Source organism: Protomyctophum bolini (genome assembly GCF_963924005.1).
Source record: "Protomyctophum bolini genome assembly, chromosome: 17".
Lineage (NCBI taxonomy): Eukaryota > Metazoa > Chordata > Actinopteri > Myctophiformes > Myctophidae > Protomyctophum > Protomyctophum bolini.
The window spans coordinates 7,338,806-7,361,363 of NC_137878.1; the positions used below are offsets into that span (position 1 = coordinate 7,338,806).

Genomic DNA, 22,558 nt, shown 5'->3' on the forward strand with positions numbered 1-22,558 from the left:
GCTTTCCATGCATGCAAAAAAGGCATGAATCCCAAAGCATTATTCAAATGCATGTTGTGCAACACGCGTGTGTTCAAAAATGTATGTCATGTTAGCGTGTTGGATGCCCCGACCGACCGACTGCATGTTCAATTCCCCCATCAGCAGGATATAACGCGATCGCCCCGGTGTGTCTTTCAGCTGCTGCCACATGGGTCAGATGTCTGTGGTCGTCTAATTGGGTCTGTCGATCTTACCCCTGATCTCTCCTGTCCGTGCACGGACAGACATGTCACTCAAAACAGCAGGCCGGGGTGGGGGGGGCAGATCTCACGGTCAACTAACATTATACGCACTTCATCTGCCATCTTTTATATTATATACAGCAGTGGGTTTTCAACCCTTTTCGTGTCAAGGACCCAATTATTTATTCAAGCATTTTTTGAGCCACGGACGATTGATGAGGTTTATAGCCTCTCAGAGCCCAAAACGTTGAATGTTTGGTTGTCGTCGGATAGGATTTTGGTCCATAATTCCATGCTGTATATATTGATTTTGGTATGTATTTATGTAAAGCGTGTATGTGTGCGTTGCTGTGCATGATTTTTTTTTCCAGTAACAATTCATATTGTTCATATTTAGTGTGCGTGTGCGAGTGTGCATGTGTGCGTGCGTGCGTTAACTTATTCGTACATATTTTTTCTTCCGTCTTTACCTTGTTCTTTTCCTCTTCTTGTGCCTGTAGAAACTCTTCCTCGATCTCCTTGAACAGGCCCACCTCTTCACAGTTCCGCAAGAAGCGGGTAGGTGTGGGGGTCTGATCTATACACACGCAACACACGCACACACACACACACACACACACACGCACACACACACACACGCACACACACACACACACACACACACACACACACACACACACACACACACACACACACACACACGTCAAATTACCAAAGGAGAGAGGAGACACATAGGAGTCACACGGTATGCGATTACACATTATGTCTGCCTTTTTTTGTCTCCGTCATACTAGTCCCTCGCTGCTCCTGCAGTCTCTAAATCAACTGTCTGTCACCCCATGGTCTCCATGGTAACCCATCTCTCTCTCTCTCTCTCTGTGTGTGATAAGATCAGAATGGCCTCTCTGCACACAGTCTAAACAGGCAAGGGTCAAAGGTCAAAATGTCTTTGTTTTGAATCGAGATTTCCTGCAGGAGGCACGCTATGTAGAGCAGTGGTTACCCAAACCTTTTCATGTCAAGGACCCCTAAATCGACATTTATTAATACATTTGAAAAGATATGCCATATTACGGTTCTAGCAGTGATTCTCAACCATTTTAATTTCAAGCACCCCCAGTTGGACATGCGACAGGTTATCTCTGGGACCACAGTTTATATATCATAAAATCAATGTTATTTTAACTCCAGAGTCCTGAGAGTCCATTTGTGTACACTATCTGAGTTACAGACCCATAAGTGTTCATTTCGTTCCTATAACTATCATTTAGGTGGGGACCCCCTGGAACTCCCTCAAGGACCCCTGGGGGTCCCCGGACCCCACTTTGGTATAACCGTGGCTATAGAGCGTCGCAGTCTCGCCCCCTATTCCAGGGCCCAGGAAATGATTCTCCATTCATTTTCCTCATAGACTTTTCAAAAAGTATTTATTTAAAGACCTTTTTAAGCGTCGTACAAAGCCAACTCTTGTCGTGACAAATCATGACAACAAACTAAAAGAATGTTGGGCCGAAAAAATAATTAGAAAGATGAAAGAAACGGCAGGTTATACAACACTTATTTGTTTGGTCCAAAATATTGTGTCTATTGTCATGATTTGTCACAACTCGAGTTGGCTTTGTCCGCGGCGTAACCGTCTTTAAATACATACTTTATGAAATGTCTATGGGAAGAATGCATTGGGATTCATTTCCTGGGCCTGGCGTCGTCATGACTGGGTGTGGGACTGCGACGCTCTATAGAGGGTATATGTACGTGACATCATAAAAAATATAATAAACCTGCAGAAATGACTACCGGTAACCAATAAGGGAGTAGACAAATGACAAAGCTTCTAGGAAAATCTTTGAATGCAGATTGCGGCCCCTATAGTTGTGTCACAGAGACTAAATTTAGTTGGGGAGCGTTTAACCCCATTGCTGGCCGTCTGAATACCGAAAAAAGAAAAACGTACTTAAAAAATGTGACATATTATTATTGCGTAAATAGCTACTTTATAAGAAAATGTTACTTTCCACCATGACTGGGGAGGAGGGACAATGAAGAGAGAGAGAGGCAGAGAGGAGGAGGAGGAGGGACAAGACAGTGCGAGAAAGAGACAGAGGAAAAAGCGACCAGCAAGGTCAGGGGTCGCGCCGATGTTTACACTAACGCAGACGGCCATTTCTATGGTTACAGACAAACGGTGTCACGTGACACTGTTGTGACTGTGCACTGCAGGGGACAAAGCAGGCAGTGCACGGTGCAATGTTCCCTCCCTCCACGTCATATCAGCGCCCATATATACCCGAGGTTGGGGTTGGCGAACGGGCCTTTTTATGTGTGGAGTTTGCATTTTCTCCACCGTGTCCAGACCGTGGCCTTGTGGTTAGAGCGTCCGCCCTGAGACTGGGAGGTCGGGGGTTCGATCCCCCGGCCGGGTCATATACCAAAAGACTGTAAAAGATGGGACCCAATGCCTCTCCCTGCTTGGCACTCAGTATCAAAGGGTTGGATTAGGGGGCGGTCAAATCTACTATAATCAAATGATTCCCGAGCGCGGCGCACGCTGCAGCTCACCCACCGCTCCTTGGCTGTACGGCTCACCGCTCCAAGAGATATGGGTCAAATGTGGAGAACGAATTTCACTGCGGTAACGTGTGTGACAAATCGTATGACTTTGACTTAATCCTAGTATCTATACTGCCTCCCCTGGCCTGGACTGTTTGGAACGAACGTGTTCCTTCCACGCACCCCTGTTCAGGTGAGAAAGAAGCAGCTTGGACTCCTCATGTATATAGAAGGAAGCATGGGGTTCATTCCGTTGCTCTCCCCAGGTTGGCGAAGGGAGTGTACAGAGCCCAGGATTACTTTAGATAATTGACACTCATGGGTCAAACAATGGGTTACAACAACATCGTGGGATGCATTTAAAAAACAAAACAAAAGATAGTGAGGTGCATCATAGCGCATGATACTACACCCATTGAGGTGACAGGAATCCTGATTAAGGCTTTGTCCTTTTTTGTCAACTCCTCATCATCGTCTCTGTCGGAAGGAAACCACCTAACTCCATTTTTTTTGAGGTTCTTGATTTAATACATTTTGTTGCATAAATCAGAGCTATGTTGAACACCCTTTAACGTCTGTGTGAACCAATGAAATGAGTAAAGAAGCGCTTCGGGGACCAATTAAACCTCTTAACTCCATTGGACCCTCAAACTCCACCACATGCTCTCCCCCTCTCACGCAAGTAATTGACAATATTATATAAAGTCATCAACATCGACTTTGATGAGGCAACATTGCTTTGTTTTCACAATATTAGGTTCTCTTCCTTTCCTGAAAAATAGGATTTTTCGTGTCCTAAAAGATGAAATTTTTTGAAGTTAGCTGGTTTCTTCCCGACAGCAGAAATATGCATAATAAAAATGCATGATAAAAATGGTGCATGTATCTGTACCCCTAATTGCTCCAGATGAACATGCATGGTTTCCTGCGGCTCTGTGTGTAAATGTAATGCACATTTGAAAATCGCTTTGGACGAAACTGCAACTTCAAATACAAGCAACCATTTACCATTTACAGCACAGGCTACCAACCACACAGCACTGGTGGAGTTAAATATCCACCCAAGGACCCTTTGAGACCCACGGGTGTAGCAGAGTGTTTCCAGTGGCATCAGGGACGGATTAACCACCATGAAGGCCCCTGGGCCGGTCATTTTTGCAGGGCCCCCATAGCACGCGTGCGCGCAACATTTTTGTGTTTTTCCGTGTTTTTATCATCTTTTTGACCTAAATCAATGAAGGGCCCCAGGAGCCCTTTTCAAGGCGTCAAACCTAGTACTGCGCGGTCCTATTTCCCTGAAGGGCCCCTGAGAGCCAAGGGCCCCTGGGCCACGGCCCCAATGGCCCAATGGCTAATTTGTCCCTGAGTGGCATGCCAATGACATGCACTATATTTGACCAGAATGGAAACGGAGCCTTCATATACGGTAACACTTAAGGAAGTAGAGCCCAAGTAGGGGCCCAAGTTCTTTCCAAAATGGCGCGTGTGCAATAGAGCCCTGCAGGCCATTTCCGCCTATGATGATGACATTCCCAAAAATACGGACACCTGCATGCAGCTGGACACCCATTATGACCTGAGATCAGATTCTAAAAAATGTCTTCTACATCCTGACAGTTTTCTGAAAAAGCCTATGTTTCTACGTCAGTCGTTCTTCGATAAAAAAAAAAAAACAGACCTACAAGCTCGTAGCGCGCCACTCGGTGGCGCGCTACGAGCTTGTAGGTCTGCTATTTTTCAATAGCTAAAGCACATAGCATAATGCTAACACCAAAAGGGGTTCCCGCCGGCCTAGAATGGATTAATGCAGGGCAGAACAGAATTAAAGCCTGCAGCTTGGACACAAAGCAATTAGCGAGTCTCTCTGGAATATCCGGGTATAATTCATTAAGGCCTCATTATGTAACAGATAGAACAAAGACAACGTGACGACGGGTGCCTGCGTGCGTGGTGGTGGTGTGGCTCAGCCATTTGGTGCTTTTGGACCACATGCTAATTGTCACAGTCACGAGGACCCATGCAGCTCAATACATTATACTTTAGCACAGCAACGTTTTCATGTCAACGACCCCCAAATTGACACTAATTGGCCCAGCGGACCCCCCATTTGAAGAGATATGCGGCTCTAGCAGTGATTCTAAACCCGTTTAATGTCATGGACCCTCAGTTCGACAAAGACTATACGGACCACCATTTTAATAGAATTTCTATCTCTATACTGGGACCCCAATTTATATTGTGAAATCAGTGTTAATTTAACTCTGACAGTGTGTACACACTCCATTTCTACACTCTCAGAGTTACAGACCCATAAGGGTCTCTATTTGGTTCCAAACTATCATTTAGCTGCATGGGGACCCCCTGGAACTGCCTCAAAAAGGACCCCACTTAATTGAGAACCGTACTGCTTTAGAAATAGCACGTCCTTAATTCACTCAATAGGGCCCGTTCCCATCGCAATGTCCATTGTGTGGTCCAGCGATTATAATGTATTAACTATTAGGGCATAATAAGGGATATCCTTTTAACCCAATCCTTTTAAAAGAAAAGAGACAACTTCATAAAGTGGACAATTGCGGCAACAACACAGCAGCCTTTGACAGGTATAGAAGAATGAAATAAATAGTAAAAAAATAATAATAATAAAAAAACAGAGGGTCTGAGGGCGACGATTGCATCTCACACAGACAGTATACAGTATATGTCTTCTCTAATCTGATGGAGTGTACTGTACATGCTGCAACATGAGCAGATCTGTTTCACCGTACACAGTCTGCCCGTGGGACCGAAGCCTGTATCAAGCTTATCTGATTTCATACAGTATAACCGGCAGTCATCATTTTTTCATCAAGCGCTGATCCTGAAAAGAGGTCATTGCACATAAACACACACACAAACACACACACACACAGCACACATGCGTGCACACGTACACATAAACACAAACACACATTCCTCGGGGGGGGGGGGGGGGGGGGGGGGGCATAAGACAATGTTTCAAACTGACTGGCGTGCGGCCCAGTTCCGAGCGGCGATGAGAATATGAAGAGAGGGATACAGAGGGGAATGAAAGAATTAAGAGGGAAGGTGTCCCAATAAGGGACACCCAAAGCCAAAATATTGGCGCGGGATCAGAGCAATACCACATGCGAGGCAAAAAAAAGCTATACGCTATGAACCCCAGCTGGACGGTGGATATGAGTTGCAGGTGCTATGGGGGAGTCTGTGCCGTGATACAATTGCTGGCCGTCTCCTAGACTATTGTTCTCCCCTGGCGTTATTAGGCGTTATTTATCCCATTCTGACCTGAGATCAGATTCTTAAAAAAAATGTCTTCTATACATCCTGACAGTTTTCCATTCTGACCTGAGATCAGATTCTAAAAAAAAATGTCTTCTATGTCAGTCGCTCTTCGATTTTTCAAAAATAGCAGAGACCTACAAGCTCGTAGCGCGCGCTATGAGCTTGTAGATCTGCTATTTTTCAATAGCTAGAGCACGACATTGATGCTAACACCAAAATGGGTTCCCGTACAGAATGGGTTATTCATCAGTGACAGCTCATCGTCGATGATGTATCCAAGGCATTTCAAGTTCGTTCAAACGGTACAGTGGACAGAGACGAAGAGAGAGAGAGAGAGAGAGAGAGAGAGAGAGAGAGAGAGAGAGAGAGAGCGTAGAAAGAGTGAGGAAATATATTAAGCACTATTCCAAAAAACATATCTCTGCTGTCGGGGAAGAAACCAAAATACTCATTTTTTTCAGGAAATGAAGAAATCGTTAATATTTTTGAAAACAAAGCACAATAGCTGCCTCATCAAAGTCGGTGTTGTGACTTTAGTGTCAATGACTTGCATGAGTGGTGGAGGTATAGCAGACAGTTTGAGGATCCAATGGAGTTAAGAGGTTTTGTCCAAAGCGCTTTTTACTACTTTTCATGGGGTCAATATCTTTTTTAACCGACACACAGACGTAAAGAGTGTTCAATAGCACTGATTTATGCAAAAGAAAATCAAAAAACCTCAAAAACGGTTCCCCCCTGACAGCAATGAAATGTCACAAGCCCCTATTATATATGCATTATAAATGTTTTAACTGGTTGAGAGACTGGTATACCTTTTGTTGAAGTAACACCAACGATACTGTTTTACCGTGCGTTCTTTTGTTGAAGTAACACACAACGATAATACTGTTTTACCGTGCGTTCTTTTGTTGAAGTAACACCAACGATAATACTGTTTTACCGTGCGTTCTTTTGTTGAAGTAACACACAACGATAATACTGTTTTACCGTGCGTTCTTTTGTTGAAATAACACACAACAATAATACTGTTTTACCGTGTGTTCTTTTGTTGAAGTAACACACAACGATAATACTGTTTTACCGTGCGTTCTTTTGTTGAAGTAAGACCAACGATAATACTGTTTTACCGTGCGTTCTTTTGTTGAAGTAACACACAACGATAATACTGTTTTACCGTGCGTTCTTTTGTTGAAGTAACACCAACGATAACACTGTTTTACCGTGCGTTCTTTTGTTGAAGTAACACACAACGATAATACTGTTTTACCATGCGTTCTTTTGTTGAAGTAACACACAACGATAATACTGTTTTACCATGCGTTCTTTTGTTGAAGTAACACACAACGATAATACTGTTTTACCGTGCGTTCTTTTGTTGAAGTAACACCAACGATAATACTGTTTTACCATGCGTTCTTTTGTTGAAGTAACACACAACGATAATACTGTTTTACCGTGTGTTCTTTTGTTGAAGTAACACCAACGATAATACTGTTTTACCGTGCGTTCTTTTGTTGAAGTAACACCAACGATAATACTGTTTTACCGTGCGTTCTTTTGTTGAAGTAACACCAACGATAATACTGTTTTACCGTGCGTTCTTTTGTTGAAGTAACACACAACGATAATACTGTTTTACCGTGCGTTCTTTTGTTGAAGTAACACCAACGATAATACTGTTTTACCATGCGTTCTTTTGTTGAAGTAACACCAACGATAATACTGTTTTACCGTGCGTTCTTTTGTTGAAGTAACACACAACGATAATACTGTTTTACCGTGCGTTCTTTTGTTGAAGTAACACACAACGATAATACTGTTTTATCGTGCGTTCTTTTGTTGAAGTAACACACAACGATAATACTGTTTTACCGTGCGTTCTTTTGTTGAAGTAACACACAACGATAATACTGTTTTACCGTGCGTTCTTTTGTTGAAGTAACACCAACGATAATACTGTTTTACCATGCGTTCTTTTGTTGAAGTAACACCAACGATAATACTGTTTTACCGTGCGTTCTTTTGTTGAAGTAACACCAACGATAATACTGTTTTACCGTGTGTTCTTTTGTTGAAGTATAACACCAACGATAATACTGTTTTACCGTGCGTTCTTTTGTTGAAGTAACACACAACGATAATACTGTTTTACCGTGCGTTCTTTTGTTGAAGTAACACACAACGATAATACTGTTTTACCGTGCGTTCTTTTGTTGAAGTAACACCAACGATAATACTGTTTTACCGTGTGTTCTTTTGTTGAAGTAACACCAACGATAATACTGTTTTACCGTGCGTTCTTTTGTTGAAGTAACACCAACGATAATACTGTTTTACCGTGCGTTCTTTTGTTGAAGTAACACACAACGATAATACTGTTTTACCGTGCGTTCTTTTGTTGAAGTAACACACAACGATAATACTGTTTTACCGTGCGTTCTTTTGTTGAAGTAACACCAACGATAATACTGTTTTACCATGCGTTCTTTTGTTGAAGTAACACCAACGATAATACTGTTTTACCGTGCGTTCTTTTGTTGAAGTAACACACAACGATAATACTGTTTTATCGTACGTTCTTTTGTTGAAGTAACACACAACGATAATACTGTTTTATCGTGCGTTCTTTTGTTGAAGTAACACACAACGATAATACTGTTTTACCGTGCGTTCTTTTGTTGAAGTAACACCAACGATAATACTGTTTTACCATGCGTTCTTTTGTTGAAGTAACACCAACGATAATACTGTTTTACCGTGCGTTCTTTTGTTGAAGTAACACACAACGATAATACTGTTTTATCGTACGTTCTTTTGTTGAAGTAACACACAACGATAATACTGTTTTATCGTGCGTTCTTTTGTTGAAGTAACACACAACGATAATACTATTTTACCGTGCGTTCTTTTGTTGAAGTAACACACAACGATAACACTGTTTTACCGTGCGTTCTTTTGTTGAAGTAACACCAACGATAATACTGTTTTACCGTGCGTTCTTTTGTTGAAGTAACACACAACGATAATACTGTTTTACCGTGCGTTCTTTTGTTGAAGTAACACCAACGATAATACTGTTTTACCGTGCGTTCTTTTGTTGAAGTAACACCAACGATAATACTGTTTTACCATGCGTTCTTTTGTTGAAGTAACACCAACGATAATACTGTTTTATCGTATGTTCTTTTGTTGAAGTAACACACAACGATAATACTGTTTTACCATGCGTTCTTTTGTTGAAGTAACACCAACGATAATACTGTTTTACCGTGCGTTCTTTTGTTGAAGTAACACCAACGATAATACTGTTTTACCGTGCGTTCTTTTGTTGAAGTAACACACAACGATAATACTGTTTTACCGTGCGTTCTTTTGTTGAAGTAACACCAACGATAATACTGTTTTACCGTGTGTTCTTTTGTTGAAGTAACACACAACGATAATACTGTTTTACCGTGCGTTCTTTTGTTGAAGTAAACCCAACGATAATACTGTTTTACCGTGCGTTCTTTTGTTGAAGTAACACCAACGATAATACTGTTTTACCGTGTGTTCTTTTGTTGAAGTAACACACAACGATAATACTGTTTTACCGTGCGTTCTTTTGTTGAAGTAACACCAACGATAATACTGTTTTACCGTGCGTTCTTTTGTTGAAGTAACACCAACGATAATACTGTTTTACCGTGCGTTCTTTTGTTGAAGTAACACACAACGATAATACTGTTTTACCGTGCGTTCTTTTGTTGAAGTAACACACAACGATAATACTGTTTCACCATGCGTTCTTTTGTTGAAGTAACACACAACGATAATACTGTTTTACCGTGCGTTCTTTTGTTGAAGTAACACACAACGATAATACTGTTTTACCGTGCGTTCTTTTGTTGAAGTAACACACAACGATAATACTGTTTTACCGTGCGTTCTTTTGTTGAAGTAACACACAACGATAATACTGTTTTATCGTATGTTCTTTTGTTGAAGTAACACCAACGATAATACTGTTTTACCGTGCGTTCTTTTGTTGAAGTAACACCAACGATAATACTGTTTTACCGTGTGTTCTTTTGTTGAAGTAACACCAACGATAATACTGTTTTACCGTGCGTTCTTTTGTTGAAGTAACACACAACGATAATACTGTTTTACCGTGCGTTCTTTTGTTGAAGTAACACACAACGATAATACTGTTTTACCGTGCGTTCTTTTGTTGAAGTAACACACAACGATAATACTGTTTTACCGTGCGTTCTTTTGTTGAAGTAACACCAACGATAATACTGTTTTATCGTACGTTCTTTTGTTGAAGTAACACACAACGATAATACTGTTTTACCATGCATTCTTTTGTTGAAGTAACACCAACGATAATACTGTTTTATCGTACGTTCTTTTGTTGAAGTAACACACAACGATAATACTGTTTTATCGTACGTTCTTTTGTTGAAGTAACACACAACGATAATACTGTTTTACCGTGCGTTCTTTTGTTGAAGTAACACACAACGATAATACTGTTTTACCATGTGTTCTTTTGTTGAAGTAACACACAACGATAATACTGTTTTACCGTGCGTTCTTTTGTTGAAGTAACACACAACGATAATACTGTTTTACCGTGCGTTCTTTTGTTGAAGTAACACACAACGATAATACTGTTTTATCGTGCGTTCTTTTGTTGAAGTAACACCAACGATAATACTGTTTTACCGTGCGTTCTTTTGTTGAAGTAACACACAACGATAATACTGTTTTACCATGCGTTCTTTTGTTGAAGTAACACCAACGATAATACTGTTTTACCGTGCGTTCTTTTGTTGAAGTAACACCAACGATAATACTGTTTTACCGTGCGTTCTTTTGTTGAAGTAACACACAACGATAATACTGTTTTACCGTGCGTTCTTTTGTTGAAGTAACACACAACGATAATACTGTTTTATCGTGCGTTCTTTTGTTGAAGTAACACACAACGATAATACTGTTTTACCGTGCGTTCTTTTGTTGAAGTAACACACAACGATAATACTGTTTTACCGTGAGTTCTTTTGTTGAAGTAACACACAACGATAATACTGTTTTATCGTGCGTTCTTTTGTTGAAGTAACACACAACGATAATACTGTTTTACCGTGCGTTCTTTTGTTGAAGTAACACACAACGATAATACTGTTTTACCGTGCGTTCTTTTGTTGAAGTAACACCAACGATAATACTGTTTTATCGTACGTTCTTTTGTTGAAGTAACACACAACGATAATACTGTTTTACCATGCATTCTTTTGTTGAAGTAACACCAACGATAATACTGTTTTATCGTACGTTCTTTTGTTGAAGTAACACACAACGATAATACTGTTTTACCGTGCGTTCTTTTGTTGAAGTAACACACAACGATAATACTGTTTTACCGTGTGTTCTTTTGTTGAAGTAACACCAACGATAATACTGTTTTACCGTGCGTTCTTTTGTTGAAGTAACACACAACGATAATACTGTTTTACCGTGCGTTCTTTTGTTGAAGTAACACACAACGATAATACTGTTTTACCGTGCGTTCTTTTGTTGAAGTAACACACAACGATAATACTGTTTTACCGTGCGTTCTTTTGTTGAAGTAACACCAACGATAATACTGTTTTATCGTACGTTCTTTTGTTGAAGTAACACACAACGATAATACTGTTTTACCATGCATTCTTTTATTGAAGTAACACCAACGATAATACTGTTTTATCGTACGTTCTTTTGTTGAAGTAACACACAACGATAATACTGTTTTATCGTACGTTCTTTTGTTGAAGTAACACACAACGATAATACTGTTTTACCGTGCGTTCTTTTGTTGAAGTAACACACAACGATAATACTGTTTTACCATGTGTTCTTTTGTTGAAGTAACACACAACGATAATACTGTTTTACCGTGCGTTCTTTTGTTGAAGTAACACACAACGATAATACTGTTTTACCGTGCGTTCTTTTGTTGAAGTAACACACAACGATAATACTGTTTTATCGTGCGTTCTTTTGTTGAAGTAACACCAACGATAATACTGTTTTACCGTGCGTTCTTTTGTTGAAGTAACACACAACGATAATACTGTTTTACCATGCGTTCTTTTGTTGAAGTAACACCAACGATAATACTGTTTTACCGTGCGTTCTTTTGTTGAAGTAACACCAACGATAATACTGTTTTACCGTGCGTTCTTTTGTTGAAGTAACACACAACGATAATACTGTTTTACCGTGCGTTCTTTTGTTGAAGTAACACACAACGATAATACTGTTTTATCGTGCGTTCTTTTGTTGAAGTAACACACAACGATAATACTGTTTTACCGTGCGTTCTTTTGTTGAAGTAACACACAACGATAATACTGTTTTACCGTGAGTTCTTTTGTTGAAGTAACACACAACGATAATACTGTTTTATCGTGCGTTCTTTTGTTGAAGTAACACACAACGATAATACTGTTTTACCGTGCGTTCTTTTGTTGAAGTAACACACAACGATAATACTGTTTTACCGTGCGTTCTTTTGTTGAAGTAACACCAACGATAATACTGTTTTATCGTACGTTCTTTTGTTGAAGTAACACACAACGATAATACTGTTTTACCATGCATTCTTTTGTTGAAGTAACACCAACGATAATACTGTTTTATCGTACGTTCTTTTGTTGAAGTAACACACAACGATAATACTGTTTTACCGTGCGTTCTTTTGTTGAAGTAACACCAACGATAATACTGTTTTACCGTGCGTTCTTTTGTTGAAGTAACACACAACGATAATACTGTTTTACCGTGCGTTCTTTTGTTGAAGTAACACCAACGATAATACTGTTTTACCGTGCGTTCTTTTGTTGAAGTAACACCAACGATAATACTGTTTCACCATGCGTTCTTTTGTTGAAGTAACACACAACGATAACACTGTTTTACCGTGCGTTCTTTTGTTGAAGTAACACACAACGATAATACTGTTTTACCGTGCGTTCTTTTGTTGAAGTAACACACAACGATAACACTGTTTTACCGTGCGTTCTTTTGTTGAAGTAACACACAACGATAATACTGTTTTATCGTGCGTTCTTCTTTTGTAAGTCACTCTATATCGACCGTAGCGGTCCACCACCGTGTCCAGCTCACCTGTAAAAGTGCTGTCTGCCTTGATGGATGAGAACTTGAGGGTCATCTCATGTTTGTGCCTGTGGATCACCAGGTGGTCCTCTGAATGGAACCCCTGAGAGAGAGAGAGAGTGTACAATGAAACAGTCCAAGAATGCACTTATTGCAACTGTACTGTAGGTCGCAGATTACTATGAAAACCTGCAAAAATTGTCGGTCCATCCGTCCGTCTGTCACGCCACCATATATGTCCGTCATTCCGTCACGCCTCGTGACGCGCTCCATATATGGCCGTCTCCATATTTAGATCAAGACACTGACCTCATCAAACCCTGGACGGCCCATACATGGAGAATACTAGGATCATCACCTATATAGATCTGCATATATGGAGCCGGGCGGCCAGCAAACTTTACATCTGACCTCAAACCCTTAGATCTCCATACAGTATATATATATATATGGATGGAGCTGCCCCTGTTCAGACAATCCATATGTTGATCCTTCCTTCCCCATCCATCCTTCCTCTATCCGATGTCTCCCTTTTGACTGGTCCATTTAAACTCTATAGACGGGGCCCGCCCCCTGCAGCCGGCGAAGGCTATAACTGGGCCCTATAACTGGGCTGGCCCGAGGGCCCCGTCTCGCCTTATAGAGCGCCGCAGTCCCGCCCCCTTTCAGAAAAGCGAGTGGCCCAGGAAGTGGAAGCCCCATGCATTCTCCCATCGGCACTTTTAATATAATTTATTTAAAGACGGTTACGCCGCGGACAAAGCCAATTCGGAATCATGACAATGAACACAATATTTTGGGCCGATCAAATAATTTATAAGACGAAAAATAAAACAAATAGTGTTGTCTCCTGACTTTCTTTTCTTCTTTCTAATGATTTGATCGTCCCAAAATATTGTGTTCATTGTCATGATTCGTCACGATCCGAATTGGCTTTGTCCGCGGCGTAACCGTCTTTAAATAAATTATATTAAAAGTGCCGATGGGAGAATGCATGGGGCTTCCACTTCCTGGGCCACTCGCTTTTCTGAAAGGGGGCGGGGACTGCGGCGCTCTATAGCACACATTTTATACACCCTATACCCCGGCCTGACAACGTAAAAAAACCCAAATTCATATATGGGCAGAGCTGTTGTTTCAGCGCGAGGTCAAGTTCAGGGCCCTCACTGGGTCTTACTGGTTAAACGACAAGTGAGGACTGAGTCAAAGCAATTCATTTTTGGATAAGGATGAGGATATATATATGACACTGTGATTCGCATGCGAACGGAAGCACGCACACACGGACGCATGCACGCACGCACGCACGCACGCACGCACGCACGCACGCACGCGTGCGCGCACGCACGCGCACACACACACACACACACACACACACACACACACACACACACACACAATATCACTGACCTGGGAGCAGCCTGGGGCACTGCAGACATAGGGCCTGTCCTGTTTGTCACTCATGTCACACACGAACCTACGCGCACACACACACACACGCACACACACACACACACACACACACACACGCGCACACACACACACACACACACACACGCACACACACACACACACACACACAAAGAGAGAAGAACAGAAAAACATCCGCTTAAATTGTGACATAATCATCATATGATCTGAACTTCCCACTATCGAGCATTTCTTCCCACAGCATGTAGTGACTAAAATAAAATGAGGGGTAATGATCATGATGATGATGATAGAAAAAAACATAAATATCGTATCTTTCTGAACAAGGGTTACAAAGTGTTTTTTGCAAAGAAATACAATAATATATCATGAAAACCAGAATAAAAAACAATAAAACACTGCAGTAAAATAGAACAATGCAGTAATAATAATAATAACAACAACAATAATAATAATAAATGTTCAGAGGAAACAGAAGTAAAACAAGATGTAAAAGCACAAGAAAAAAGAACGCAAACATGACAGCCAGTAAAGTACCGAGCGCTACGAGATGAATAGTGCTTTTGTATAAATTACGTCCTTAAGCCACTAAAACCCGGGAAAGCATCTGTGTCATTTTAGACATTGGATATTCACTAAGTCACAGTACTGTACTCTCAATGTGCTTGTCCAGAGAGAGTTGGTAGGGATGGGGGAGTGGGTGCGAGAGGATGAGCAAGCTAACTGTATCTGTATACTTATTGTCTGTCTGTATTGTCTATTGTGCACTGTCTATATTTGTGTATAACTGCACTGTAGGCCTATACTGTATGTTTTTCCCTGTGTACGGGACCCCCTCTAAAATGAGATGCTGCATCTCAAGTGGCCATCCTTTCAATAAGATTCTGAGCAACACTTATATTCAAGAATAGCAGATATACAAGCTCATATTGCGTCGGCTATGCAGTTCCTAGATATGCTATTTTTTTTCAAAAAACGGTTTGGAAGACATTTTTAGAATGTTAATGGGTTGAAAAAAGGCTCCTTATGCAGGACAGGTATTCCAAAGGCTTTGTCATTCAGCTGGTCCTATACTATATACCTAGGTACAGTTTATCTTGTAAATATGCACCTGAGCAGTGGTGCAAAGTATCTAAGTACATTTACTTAAGTGCTGTAAAGTTTTGAGGTGTTTGTAGTATACTTTACTTGAGTATTTCCAATTTCCAATACTTTTACTTTACTCCGCTACATTTATTTGACAGCTTTTGTTGTTACAGTACATTCTAGATTTGGAATATTACTACAAAACATACATGAACCACTTCAGCCCTATATATACATTTCCGCCATTTGTAAATATAGCAGACCTACAAGCTCACAATGCGTCGCGATGCAACGCACTGTGAGCTTGTAGATCTGCTATTTTCATAAGATTTCGATACATTTGAAAACTTGAAATGGGACATTCTGCACAACGAGTACTTTTACTTCTGGTACTACATTTTGAAACCAATACTTTTGTAAATTTTGAACAGCAGACTTTTACATGTATACACAAATGCATCTACATTACAGTATTTGATACTTTTACTTAAGTAAGAAATGTGAGTACTTTTTCCACCACAGTATAATAGGTATAAGTTCAACTTGTAAAAGTGCACCTGAGGAGGATCTCAGTTTATGAGCCGTGTTGTTTTAGGAAGCAAATGTACTTTCAGTCATACTAGTCTCTTGAATATAGTTTTAGTCACATTTTAGTCATATGGATTGTATTAGTGTTAGTCTAGTTTTAGTCGACTAAATATCATCAAGATTTTAGTTGACTAAATCTACAGTTGATTTAGTCGACTGAAATGTATTTTGGCGGGTTAGGGTTATGCTGTCATAATGGCTGATTTTACACTTGTTCACAATAGCCGATCTACAAGCTCACAACGCGTCGCAGCGACGCGTTGTGAGCTTGTAGATCGGCTATCTTCAACATGCAACCAAGTGTCAAATCACTTATACTGGATCTCTTGTCCACTATAGTCCCATCCTAACATTTGGTCTAGTACTCTAGTTGTTATATGTTGACGAAAATGTCAATATTAGTCTTATAGTTTTTGTCATCATATAGCTTACCGGTAGTTTTAATTTAGTTTTTTCCTCAGTGAAAAAAAGGTAGCCGACGAACATTTCTCGTCTTATAGTTTCAGTCGACAAAAACAACCCCTGTTCACGAGCGCGGACACACAAGAGCTCATAAGAGCTTAATAGTGAGGTAGCTAGCTACAGTAGGTGCCAGACCTGGCCAATAATAAAAAAGAATCTTACAAAAAAAAAATACATTCTACAATTGAATGGCAGCCAGTGGAGCATCACTAAAGCCTTGCAGCTGTGATTTCTGTACCATCTGCAGCCAATGTGAAGAGCTCTCTGCTTGGAGCCATAGGGTTGTGATGATAGTCCAAATGAGAAGAGATGAGGTCATTATTATTATCACGACCGGATGAAAAGGGACCAATTATTTCAAGAAAAGTGTCTCAACAACAAACAAAAGTTTGAGCAAACCCTCCTCACTCGAGCGGTGAAACGAGTCAGGAGAATAGAATATTCCATGGGTTATAAATAAGTGGACGTCAATTGAAATTATTCTGAACCATATCATATTTAATAATGCGATCGATGTTTGTCTGCCTCGTTAGATCAGGTTATCGACAGGGCCGCAACTATTTTCTTTCTTTGTGTCATCGTGATTACGCTGCAGTGAGCTTATAGATCGGCTAATCAAACATATTTGGACATATTTGGATTCTTTTTCACTTTTCACCTATAACGACGTGCCCCGAAATAAAGGGCGATTATTAATCGTTTATTTATTTAGAAGATATTTTTGGGGCCTTTTTGGTGCCCAGACAGCTATACGCAAGCCGCCCGGGCCATTAATCGTTCATATTATTCAATTGTCGATTATGTTTTAAAATGTATTTAATCGATTACTTTGATTGAATGTTGCATCCCTAATAGTTACCAACCAATAATGTTATAATGCTTAAAGGACATATATAGGCCTATAGTTAAATTATAGACTATTTTTCCAGAGATGTCTAATTGTCATTCTATACCTATTCTATTCTGCATTAAGAGAATACTTATTTAGGCAGCAGAAAGGAGACCATCCTGTTAATGGTATATTGTTTGAAGTTCAAATCCCTGCCAAAGCATGCATCCTGTATGTAACCTTAAGCAAGACACTGCACCGCCTGTGAGGTCAATGTCAAGTCAAAGTCCCAGACCAATACTACAAACAAGTTCAACCATTAGAAACTGGGAAAGCAGCTATACATCTTATAGAGTTTAACCACTTTAACCATTATTTTGTACTTTGGCTATTCAAAAAAATAGCAGATATACAAGCTCACATGCGCCTCACTTAGTTCGTACCGCGCTACATGAGCTTATATAGATCTGCTATTTATGATTGACACTGGGTGAAAAATTGGGTTGCAAAATCGTGGGATAGAAAGAGAAAGGGGGGAAAAAAAGAAAAGTGTTTTTGGATTTAGAAGACATTTGTCTTCTAAAGTAGTCAGGCCTATTATAGAGCTGGCTTAAAAAGTGATACCTTCAGCTAACATTTCTAACGAGCTAAAAACAACACAATGCTTTTGTCTTCCGTGTCACACATGATGGATGGTTCTCTTAGCTTGAGACAGAACCCTATCCCGTGGAAAATGATCCAGTCAGGACCGCTCGGAGCGTGACACACAACACAACACACAGGGTCTCTGGTTCTCGCTATGTCTGACAGTGCCATTGTGCAGCTTATTATGGTATTATTTATTATTGTTATTATTATTATTATTATTATTGATTATTATTGAGGACACATGTTGGAACCTATAATCCCGCCGGGGGGTGTTCTCGGTGTGTTACTAACTGTGCTATAGTCCCAACGCAGGGTGCTGACGTAACGCGTGTCAGGGAAGGACACGCACACGCGCGGCTCCACCAAAACAATATGCTACCAATGAAGAAAGGGGGAGGGGGGAGGGGGGGGCACAAACGGACATCCAGAACATGATACAGACAGAGAGACACAGAGAGAGAGAGAGAGAGAGAGAGAGAGAGAGAGAGAGAGAGAGAGAGAGAGACAAAGACCTATAGAGGGACCGATTCTACAAATGCCTTCTTATAAATCAGTATAGTTTCAAGACTTTTCAAAAATGTTCCAAAAAAAAAAGCAGATGTATACAAGCTTGCTTTTTGGTGTCGTATGTACATTCCTTTTGTTTTCAATGTTTTGAAAACACTCAAAGCTATATGGACGTGGGAAAAACGAAATAATAACCCAAAAAAAACCTCACTATACTATAAAGGATGCAACGCTAAAACCCGCATGCTTGACCTTTCGGCAACTCTCTGCCGGAGATATTAAAACCCATTTTAGGTGGGAACCCCTTTTGGTGTTAGCATTACGTTATGCTTTAGCTATTTTTGAAAAATCGAAAAAACGACTGACATACATAGCTTTTTCAGAAAAATGTCATTTTCAAACAGACATTTTTAGAATCTGATCTCAGGTCAGAATGGGTTACGCTGGGGGGGGGGGGGGGGAGAGAGGGGCAGTCGATGGGGGTAATTATGACTTATTAGAAGTATATCTGCCGCCGCCGCATATACTGACTGACTGGGCACATCGTTTTCCACTGAGAGAGAGCGAGGGATCGAGCGAAGAAGCCCTGTCAACTCGTTGACCCCCAAGGCATTCCTTGGGACAGCAAGTCAGTGTGATAGAGCCTCCTGTGGGAAGACTATCTCTCTCTCTCTCTCTCTCTCTCTGACACACACACACACACACACGCACACACACACGCGCACACACGCACACACACACACACACACACACACACGCACACACGCACACGCACACACACACACAGAGAGTTTGTTTGCAGGAGGCATGAGGTCAGACGAGTGCACTCCACACTGACCCGGTCGTGACTCTTTTCCTCTCCTCAGCCACACAGTGATGACTATACAGTGCAGGGTGTTCAACCAGTGGGTCCGGGGACCACCATGTGGTCCTTGAGGGGGCTCCAAGGTGGTCCCCCTCCCCATGCTAAATGATGCATGGACAGTTGGTATATAACCGTTAAAATGGACCCTTAATATAGATCTTTAACCGATTTAGGGCCTGACGTCGAAATAAATAAAAAGTCTTCTGAAAGAATATAGTATATTCAAAGATTTGGGCCTCATTTTCACGATATTTCAAAAATGGCAGATCTACAAGCTCGTGGTGCGCCACTCGGTGGCGCGCTGCGAGCCACCGAGTGGCGCGCCACATCATGCATTACTTATAATTTACAAGAAAGTCTACACAATTGGAGAATGTAGAAGAATTGTTATTTTGATCAAGGTTTGCCTGTCATCTCTCCTAATGGTACCAACATCAATACGGCATGGAATTGTGGACAAAATCATGTTCCGCGACAACAAAATATTCTTTCGTTTCGGGTCTGTGGGAGGCTAAATGTCGTCAAATGGTGGTCCGTGGCTCAAATGCTGAATAAATAATAAAAGGGTTGAAAACCATCACTGTTCTATAGATAGATAGATAGATAGATAGATAGATAGATAGATAGATAGATAGATAGATAGATAGATAGATAGATAGATAGATAGATAGATAGATAGATAGATAGATAGATAGATAGATAGAGTTTTTATGAAAGTGCCCTAACATCATAAGATGCCCAGCCCGCACAGGCTTATACAAGACATTCACAAAATGTACATTATACACAATGAATGACACACCATAAACAAAATACATAAACAGTTATGGATACATCGTTCACCAACGTATAACTGCCATGCCTTCTCTATGAGTTTTCCCTAAACAAAAACGTCATTGCTGGAACAACCAATTTAACACGCAACATTCAGACATCCAAAACAAATCTGGGTTCTCATCCTGACATTTTTTTCTCCAAATAAAGAGTTTCTTAAATCATGGTATATAATATAGTGGACAGTGGAAAACAAAATGAAACTCATCCTCTACTAAAGGGAACCCCTTTTGGTGTTAGCATTATGTTATGCTTTAGCTATTGAAAAATAGCAGATCTACAAGCTCATAGCGCGCCACCGAGTGGCGCGCTACGAGCTTGTATAGGTCTGCTATTTTGAAAAATCGACTGACATATAGAAACATATAGCTTTTTCAGAAAACTGTCAGGATGTAAAGAAGACATTTTTAGAACTGATCTCAGGTCAGAATGGAAAACTGTCAGGATGTATAGAAGACATTTTTTAGAATCTGATCTCAGGTCAGAATGGAAAACTGTCAGGATGTATAGAAGACATTTTTAGAATCTGATCTCAGGTCAGAATGGAAAACTGTCAGGATGTATAGAAGACATTTTTTAGAATCTGATCTCAGGTCAGAATGGAAAACTGTCAGTATGTATAGAAGACATTTTTAGAATCTGATCTCAGGTCAGAATAATGGGCTATAACTCCCGGGTCACAAAGAACACACACACAGTCTCTACAAGACGAGGGAGGGGGAGCACGAGTGTAGGTGCTACAAAGAGGGCGGGTCCGACCGAGAGGGGATGACGACGAAATATTCCTACTCTCTCTCTCTCTCTCCGGTCTCCTGCACGTATATGACTTTAATGATCTCTACGTGCCCATAAACACACACACACACACGCACACACACGCACGTACGTACGTATACGTACGCACATGCACACGCACACACTCACACACCTCTGTTGTATAGTGCTCTGAAACAATTGGTGCGTGAGTGAAGGGAGCTGAGAGAGAGGGCACTAAGTGGGTCCTGATGTTATGAGAAAGAGTGTGAGGCAAACTTTGAGGAGAGAGAGAGAGAGAGAGAGAGAGAGAGAGAGAGAGAGAAGGGGGGGGGGTCACAAAAGTGCATGCCTCCATAAGAAGTGGATATAGTGTCGGCGGGGGGGGGGGGGGTGATGTTAAGGGGGGAGGAGAGGGGAGAGTATGGAAATTAAAGTGGTGATGAGAGGTGAAGAGAGAGAGAGAGAGAGAGAGAGGGGGAGAGAGAGAGAGAGGGGAGGACACATTGAAGGAAAAAGAGCAGAAGGAATTAGGGTGGGAGGGGTCTAAGAGAGAGGTGGCTGTACTGTACTTCTGACAGGTTTAAACCTGCCACTGCCCCCATTTTCCTACTTTCCTCAACAAGGCTTGTAGAGGTGACTTCATACTAGGTAGGCGTGTACTGTGTGTGTGTGTGTGTACGTGTGTGTGTGTGTGTGTGTGTGTGTGTGTGTGTGTGTGTGTGTGTGTGTGTGTGTGTGTGTGTGTGTGTGTGTGTGTGTGTGTGTGTGTGTGTGTGTGTGTGTGTGTGCGTGCTGTGTGTGTTTGTACTCTGTGTGTGCGTGTGTGTCACTCTGTGAGTTTGAGCATGTGTGGTGAACATGTATAATAATAATAATAATAATAATAATAATAATATAACGATAATAATAATACAAATACAAACTTTGAGCGCATGAGCAAGAAAAGGACAACTGTGCAGACCAGTGGGTCACAAAGTGGGCTTCGCCTTCGGCCCAGCTCAGGGAGCATCTCCAAATGGAACCTTTTACAGGTCTTTACACTACAGTATAGCTGCAGACACTCTCAGAGTTATATGTCCCCGGGTCCTTTATATTATAGAACATTTTGAGAGAACTGCACTGGATGATGTGTAGACAGATAGAGAGAGAGAGAGTAAAAAAGACAAGGGGCCTCATGTGCACCACATGCAGGTATTAGTCCTTGAGGGGGTTCCAGCCAGGTAGCCCCCCCCCCCCCCCCCAGCTTAAATGACGGAGAGTTGGTATAAAACCAAATGGAACCCAATATACGTATCCATGTGGTTTCCTTTCCCCCCCCCCGCT

At 41.1% G+C, this 22,558-nt stretch overlaps 1 protein-coding gene across 2 annotated transcripts in view; it reads right to left on the reverse strand.

Moving 5' to 3' along the window:
* The window catches only part of LOC308331905 (cyclic AMP-responsive element-binding protein 5-like), a 41,188-nt gene extending 26,476 nt beyond the window's left edge, over window positions 1–14,712 (reverse strand). For both annotated transcript variants that reach the window (XM_080787445.1, XM_080787444.1), the window contains exons 1-3: window positions 14,640–14,712; window positions 13,239–13,332; window positions 695–801 (exon numbers count right to left, since the gene is read on the reverse strand). In XM_080787445.1, coding sequence (XP_080643571.1) covers window positions 695–801; window positions 13,239–13,332; window positions 14,640–14,693 — 255 coding nt within the window. In that variant the 5' untranslated portion in view covers window positions 14,694–14,712. The remainder of the gene's footprint in view (window positions 1–694; window positions 802–13,238; window positions 13,333–14,639) is intronic.
* Between the last annotated feature and the right edge of the window lie 7,846 nt (window positions 14,713–22,558).